General features: G+C 40.6%; 1 protein-coding gene across 1 annotated transcript in view; it reads left to right on the top strand.

Moving 5' to 3' along the window:
- The window catches only part of LOXHD1 (lipoxygenase homology PLAT domains 1), a 238550-nt gene extending 230469 nt beyond the window's left edge, over positions 1-8081 (top strand). The window contains exons 40-42 of the mRNA XM_087953943.1: positions 1206-1344; positions 3731-3892; positions 7058-8081. Coding sequence (XP_087810069.1) covers positions 1206-1344; positions 3731-3892; positions 7058-7538 — 782 coding nt within the window. The 3' untranslated portion in view covers positions 7539-8081. The remainder of the gene's footprint in view (positions 1-1205; positions 1345-3730; positions 3893-7057) is intronic.
- The last annotated feature ends 250 nt before the right edge of the window (positions 8082-8331 follow it).

Here is an 8331-nt window from a genome sequence, read left to right on the forward strand (position 1 = left end):
GTGGAAAGTAATTACTGAGTAAGCCTAGGTTACTCTTAGACACACAGATTGGTAGAATGGTTCTTCTGGTTTCTCGCTTTTCTTGGAGATCATAGTATCAGAGGACTGAGAGGGACCTTGGAGGCAGTGGTGGGGATCCAACTAATTTCACAAACAGTTCATCCTAAAGACTGGGTGGGCGTGGCTGGGAGGGTGTCATGTGAGTGAGTGGGTGTGGCCCACTCAATGTCACTCACAGCAAGTTGGGGCGGCACAGGTGGGCTGAAGCCACCGACCAAGGCGGGCAAGGGGACATAGGGTTGGGTGGGGGGGTGGGGTGGGGGGGGGGTGGGTGGGGCCAGCCAGTGGTGGGATTTGCCACTTCATCGAACTGTGCAGAATCTTAACAACCAGTTCTCCCGAACCGGTCCGAACCAGCTGAAGGCCACCTCTGCTTGGAGACCCCTGAGTCCAACCCTCTGGGGACATGAAGGATCAAAATTGGGACTCTCATGTACCAAGCATAATGCAGAATAACAGAGTTGCAAAGGATCTTGGAAGACTTTAAGTAATTCCCCTGCTCAAACAGGAGACCCTATACTAAGGGTCTTCAAACTTGGCAAGTTTAAGACTTGTGGACTTCAACTCCCAGAATTCCTGAGCTAACATGACTGGAGGAGGAATTCTGGGAGTTGAAGTCCACAAGCCTTAAAGTTGTCAAGTCTGAAGACTCCTGCCCTATACCATTTCAGACAAATGACCGTCCAATCTATGTTAGAATTAGAATAACAGAATTGGAAGGGACCTTGGAAGTCTTCTAATCCAACCCCCTGCTTAGGCAGGAAATCACATACCATTTCAGACAAATGGTTGTCCAATCTCTTCTTAAAACCTTCAGTGTTGGAACGACCATAACTTCTGGAGGCAGGTCGTTCCACTGGTTTATTGTTCTCACTGTCAGGAAATTTCTCCTTAGTTCTAGGTTGCCTCTCTCCTTGATTTGTTTCCATCCATTGTTTCTTGTCTTGCCTTCAGTTGCTTTGGAGGTTGACCCCCACTTCTTGATGGCAACCCCTGTGATATAGGGGTGCTATCATGTCACCCCTAGTCTTTCTTTTTATTAAACTAGACATACCCAATTTCTCTTCTGTTCCTGAACTATGAGCCATGGAGTGGGAAATGCTAAATTGGGAGCCTTAATTTGGTGTTTTCTCCGAACTTTCAAGCTTATGAGATTCTCACGATTACCAGCAATAAGGAAGATGCAGAAACCAAGGAAAACGTATCCCTTATTTTTGAAGGCAAGAGAGGCCGTTCCAAGGAGTTCCTTCTGGAGAACTCCTCCAGAAAGAGAAGATTTTTAAGGTATGTTATTACAGTATCATAATTATAATGACCTGAACTCTTCATTCATTATAAAATTGAATAATTATAATCAGCAAACTTTGGGCTGATTAAAAGATTGCCCTTAATGAATGCATTGTTCAGCAGGCTATATTGCTCACTTTAAAAATAAGCAGTGTATGTGTGTGTATGTATGTATGTGTATGTACGTATGTGTCTATCTATCTATCTATCTATCTATCTATCTATCTATCTATCTATCTATCTATCTATATCTATATCTATATCTATATCTATATCTATATCTATATCTATCTATCTATCTATCTATCTATCTATCTATCTATCTATCTATCTATCTATCTATCTATCTATGCAGGTCTTGGCGTGTTTGGATCTTTCCCGTGTAAGACACGGGAAAAGACCCAAACACGCCAAGACCTGCATACCTGTACCCGTGAAAATCTACGAAAATAGATAGATAGATAGATAGATAAATAGATAGATATAGATTAGATATAGAGATATAGATATAGATATAGATATAGATATAGATATAGATATATGATATAGATATAGATATAGATATAGATATTAGATAGATAGATAGATAAATATGTAGATAGATATAGATAGATAGATATGTAGATATAGATATAGATATAGATATAGATATAGATATAGATAGATAGGTAAATATGTAGATACATAGATAGATAGATATGTAGATATAGATAGAGATATAGATATAGATAGATTGATAGATATAGATATAGATATAGATATAGATATAGATATAGATATAGATATAGATATAGATATAGATATAGATATAGATAGATAGATAAATATGTAGATACAGATATAGATATAGATAGATATGTAGATGTAGATATAGATAGATATAGAGATAGATAGATATAGATATAGATATAGATATAGATATAGATATAGATATAGATATAGATATAGATATAGATAGATGTAGATGTAGATATAGATATAGATATAGATATAGATATAGATATAGATATAGATATAGATATAGATATAGATATAGACATAGATATAGATATAGATATAGATTTGGCGGTTCAAATCCCTAGCGCAGCATAACAGAGTGAGCTCCCGTTACTTGTCCCAGCTTCTGCCAACCTAGCAGTTTGAAAGCATGTAAAAAATGCAAGTAGAAAAATAGGGACCACTTTGGTGGGAAGGTAACAGCGTTCCGTGCGTCTTCGGCGTTTGGTCATGCCGGCCACATGACCACGGGAGACGTCTTCGGACTCTTCAGCTTTGTAATGGAGATGAGCACCACCCCCTAGAGCCAGAAACAACTAGCACGTATGTGCAAGGGGAACCTTTACCTTTACCTATATCCTTATAAGATGTATCTTAGTTCTCTAATCTCCAAAAAATATATATTCCTTTCTTTTTCCTTTTAAAAAAATTAGATGTTTATATGTGCAGCGTGATATATGTCCATTCATTGATTGAAGTGTTTCTCATAAGTGTTCAGAGAACCTACATTATCTCGGTGACCTGTGCATTGAGAAATGTTGGCTTGCTGGTGGAACAAATTATATTTATGCCTTTTAGCAAGAAATAAGTCAGGAAACCTTTCAGACAAATTGAAAATACGGTTTTCATCTATAAATTAATATTATATGTGGGTAAGTCCTTCCTGGAACATTCTAGGAATGATTTAAAGATATATGGTTATATAAAATTTGTGCTGAACAGTTTGTAAGCTTTAAAAATATTTATTTATTTATATAAATAACTCAGGGCAGCATACATACCATCTTCCATATATTTTCCCCAAAACAATAACTGTGTGAGGTGGTTGAGTTGAGAGAGAGAGAGGGAGAGAGGGAGAGAGGGAGAGGAGGGAGGGGGGAGGAGAGAGAGAGAGAGAGAGAGAGAGAGAGGGGGGAGGGAGGAGAGAGAGAGAGAGAGAGAGAGAGAGAGAGAGAGAGAGAGAGAGAGAGAAGCAGGCTTTCATGCCTCAGTTGGGACTAGAACTCACCATCTCCTAGTGATTGCCCCAAAGTCACCCAACTGGCTTTGAAGGCTAAGGTGGGACTAGATCTTACAGTCTTCTACATTAGCCCAGTTACTCAGCTGTCTTTTATGCCTAAGGTGGGACTAGAACTCATACTCTCCTGGTGATTGGCCCAAAGTCACCCAACTAGCTATCATGCCTAAGGCAGGAGTAGAACTCACAGTGGTTTCTAGCCAGGTGCTTTAACCACTAGTCAAAACTGGCTCTATCGTATGTTGCATTATTATCGCAAACCATGTCTGTTAATTTACATCTTTCTCATTAGCGATTGTTGGTCTGCTCATTAACAATTAAAGCATTATGTATATGTGTGTGTGTGTGTGTGTGTGTGGCAATCCACAGAGGAGCCTCGGATGTATTCCAGTTTTCTTCAAAAAACGTTGGTGATATCGCCGCCATCTGTGTTGGTCACTGTCCAAAAGATGGGAAGAGACTGAGGGCGAAACCAGACGTATATTGGCACGTTCAGGAAATCGTCATCACGGAGATGGAACTTGGCAACAAGTAAGTGTCTCATAAAGAAAAGAAGCATGAACGACACAGACAATCAGCCACGGTTTGTAATGTTGCATTGTGGCACTCAAAGGTTTAGGGTCCCAACTGCTGCACAGGTAGTTCTCGACTTACACCAATGCACTTAGTGACCATGTAAAAGTTACAAAAGAGCGACTTACGACTGTTGTTGTTTTTTTTTCACACGTAAGACCATTGCCGCATCCCCGTGGTCAAAATTTGGCCCCTTGGCAACTGTCTCACCTTTATGACCATTGTAGTGGCCCAGGGTCATGTGATTCCTTTTGGTGACCTTTGGGTAAGTCAACGGGGAAGCCAGATTCACTTAACAACAGTGTTACTAACTGAACAACTGCAGAGGTTCACTTAACAACTGTGGCAAGAAAGGTGGTAAAATGGAGCAGAATTCACTTAGCAGCTGAAATTTTGGGCTCAGTTGCAGTTGTAAATTGAGGACTCCCTCTAGATCCCTCAGATTTGATTTAGAGAGGAGATGAAGACAAAGTAGTGAAGACTGAAAACTGGCTTCCTGAGGGGAATGGGACAACTGACGACAGCCAACTTGTTGTAGCCAACTCCCCATGGCCAACACATCATGGCCAACTGACTATGGCCAACTCATCATAGCCAACTCATCATGGCCAACTCACCATGGCCAACTGATCATAGCCAACTCATCATGGCCAACTCACCATGGCCAACTGATCATAGCCAACTCATCATGGCCAACTCACTATGGCCAACTGATCATGGCCAACTCATCATGGCCAATTCACCATGGCCAACTCACCATAGCCAACTCGCCTCAGGACAACTTGCTGCAGGACAATTTAACAATTCTATTTTCTTTTTTCAATAAATAAAAAATATTTTAATTTTTGTCATTCATGTTTCATTCGGTCCCTCCTTTTGCATCCTTTCCTTAATGATTCCATTCCACCATTTCTTTGATATTAGTGTAACTCTTGTCCCGCAGTGAGGTATCCTGTGGCTGTCAGTCGGTTTAATGTCAGAGTTCCAAATCATAATCCCATATCAAGCAAAACTCTGAGGCAGGTGAAGTCTTCAAAAGAATAGCTTTATTGGGGGTATCTTACTGGCACAGATCTGGTGAAAACTGACTCTAAAAGTTCCTGCGGTTTTCCCCCTAATTAAAAGTGAAAGTTTGTCACTTCCTCCCAAACCCGCAGCCACATGGTCCAATCAGCATACAGTCCAGTTGCTAGATGACCTCAGTCTCCTCCTTCTGAACACCTGCAGGAATGTCCTTGGTTCCCAAGGGAAAGCTACAGCACCCCAGCTATGTCTATTCCCCTCTCCCTATCCCTCAGCTCCAGTATGTGCCAGCACAGAAGCAGGAAAATTAAAAAAAATGGCCTCAGTTCAGCCAACTTCAGGGTTGACAGAGGTGAGTTGGCCATGACAATTTGGCTGTGAAGAATTAGCTGTGGTGAGTTGTGTCAGAGTGTGCACAGCTTTACTACATGAAACAACCCAGGAGCAATAACAGCAAATAGAAGTTTGTCATAAAATAGTGGCTTTATCTACAAAAGAATATATACTATACATACATGTATTATAGGCAGAAGTCAAACAATCAGTAAATTACAGCAAGAAAAAAAAACTCAGAGAGAGAGAGAGAGACGCCCTAAGAGGGTCTCTTCTTAATAATCAGGCTCTTAAAGGAATAGCAGCCAAAAACCTTGCTGACTCATTCCCATCATTGCATCATGGCAGCAGCTGGTCAGCTCTTAAATCACTACCCTGACAAGTTGGCTGTGGCAAATTGTCATAGACTGCTCCTTGAGCATGTTTAAGTGTGGCTTGGTTTGAGTGTGGAAAGGGTTACTATACATCATAATTAAATTGAATTGAATTAAATTCTTTATTGTCATTGTACATATATACACAGTATACATACAACGACATTCACATAACACCCAGAGACCAGACTCAACATACACACACACACATGACAATCCCCAAACACACACACACACCGCCCCTAAAAACACACAAGCATCCACACAACAGACCAAGTAATACTTGTCCAACAGCTCACTGATGGTGGTCCTTAAGTTCATGGTTAAGTGCAATTATAGCTCTGGGATAAAAACTGTTCAGAAAACATGTAGTCTGAGTTTTAATTCTTCTGTATCTTCTGCCAGAAGACAACAGTTCACAAAGATTGTAAGCAGGATGGGAAGAGTCTGTGAGAATGTTGTGCAACTTCCTCAAACAGCGAGATGCAAAGATGTCATCCAAGGCTGGTAGCTGGAACCCGATGATCTTCTGGGCAATTTTAATGATTCTCTTTAGAGCCTTTTTTGTTCGCTACAGAGCTGCTCCCATACCATGCAAGAATGCCGTATGTCAGGACACTCTCAATGGTGCTGAGGTAGTAGGACAGAAGTAGATGCTGAGATAGATTTATCTTCCTGAGCATTCTCAAGACGTACAGCCTGTTTTGTGCCTTCTTTACAAGCATGTTAGCATTCAAAGTCCATGAGAGGTCCTCCGAGATAGAAGTGCCCAGAAATTTAAAACTACCAACGCTCTCCTCCTCCTCACCATAATGTACAGTACAGTACAAAGTGTACACAATGTACACGTTGCCATGTACAAAAAGCCAGGCAATCAAAGCAGGGGGATTTGGAGACAAGAGAGTGTCCAGTTTACCATTAAAGTCAGGGTAAAACTCTCCATCAAAGTTATTTCCCACGACCAACTTCAAATCTCTTAATTAATCCTAAGTGGCACATCATATCTCTTTTCCAGCAAACATCACATGCTAGGTTTTTTTTTTTTTTTTGGTTTTTTTGCAGAATGACTCAAAAGATTGGAGTGGAACAAAAGTTACAGTCATTAAGGAGAGGAGTTGTGGAGGGAAGATTTTTGAAGCCAATTAAGTGGCTTTTCTGGGCCTAAAAAATGATATGGAATTTTGCCACCAGAAGGAATTTAAACAAAAGGGTAACAAGCATTCAATCAGAAAGGATTTAGCAAAACTGGCACAATACTCGTTAGAGAAAGTCAGTGCTTCCTTGCCAAAGAAAAACAAGCATTCTTCAGCAAATATTTTAATTGTGGCGAGGCAGGAGGGTAATGCATGAATCAAATTTTCAAATTCAGAGCTCCACTTTCTTCTTCCGGCAGGTATTTCTTCAGATGCAATGCCAAAATCCCACTCCGCGCTAAGAGAGGAGACCACAAGGTTTTTGAGTGTGCCAAGGTGATCGAAAGCTTCGCTAGCAAAGCTCGGAGTTTGGTGCCCGTCAAATACGAAGTGATTGTCGTGACAGGCTCCCAAAAAGGATCTGGCACAGATGCCAATGTCCACATGACCATATTTGGAGTGAACGGGGATTCGGGCAAGCGGCGTTTGAAGCAGAAATTCCGTAATCTCTTTGAACGGGGCAGCACCGATCGGTTTTACCTGGAAATCCTCGAACTCGGAGAGTTGAAGAAAGTTCGGATTGAGCACGACAGCAGCAGAATCTCTCCCGGATGGTTGGTGGAACGAGTCGAGATCACCAACTCAGCAACGGGCATAACCACCAACTTCCCTTGCGGGAAGTGGTTGGATAAGAATAAAGGGGACCAGTTAACATGGAGGGAATTGTTTCCCAGAAGCTAATGGTGACTTTAGAATAGAATAGAGCTGGAAGGGACTTTGGAGGTCTTCTAGTCCAGCCCCCTGCTCAAACAGGAGAGCCTATACCATCCCAGACAAGTGACTGTCCAGTCTCTTCTTGAAAGCCTCCAGCGATGGAGCACCCACAACTTCCGAAGGCAAGCTTCAGATGGAAGAGTGACAGATGAGAATGTGATTAGGAATATACTAGAATGTGCGGAAATGAATAGATTAATATTGGCAATTAAAGAGGAAGAACAAACTGAATATTATCTGGTATGGGATTTATTCCATGAATGGTTAAATAATAGAAATGGAAGTTAGAAATAGGGAAACAAAATAAAGATGATGTGTCAAAAGTGATAAGTTAATATAATGACTAACATGTTGAATATTACCGTGTTAATATTGTATAATTAATTAGTATAATTAATAGGCGGATATTACTATGTTAAATATGTAAAATTAACATGCAATGAAGGATGTTATAATTTTGATTATTGTTTAATAAAGATGCTTGCACCCAGACAACACACACTTGTTCAACTGAAGATGGAATGATTGTATAAAAATAAAAGAAAACTTATTTTAAAAAAACTTCTGGAGGCCAGCTGTTCCACTGGTTAATTGTCCTCACTGTTTGGGAAGTTTCTCCTTCATTCCAGGTTGCTTCTCTCCTTGATTAGTTTCCATCCATTGTTTCTCGTCCTACCTTCAGATGCTTTGGAAAATAAGTTGACTCCCCTCTTTTTTTTGGCAGCCCCTCAAATACTGGAATACTTTATTATCTATTATG

The sequence above is a fragment of the Notechis scutatus genome, chromosome 2 (assembly GCF_049901735.1).
Source record: "Notechis scutatus isolate UNSWTSFEM ecotype Mainland chromosome 2, rNotScu1.2, whole genome shotgun sequence".
Classification (NCBI taxonomy): Eukaryota; Metazoa; Chordata; class Lepidosauria; order Squamata; family Elapidae; genus Notechis; species Notechis scutatus.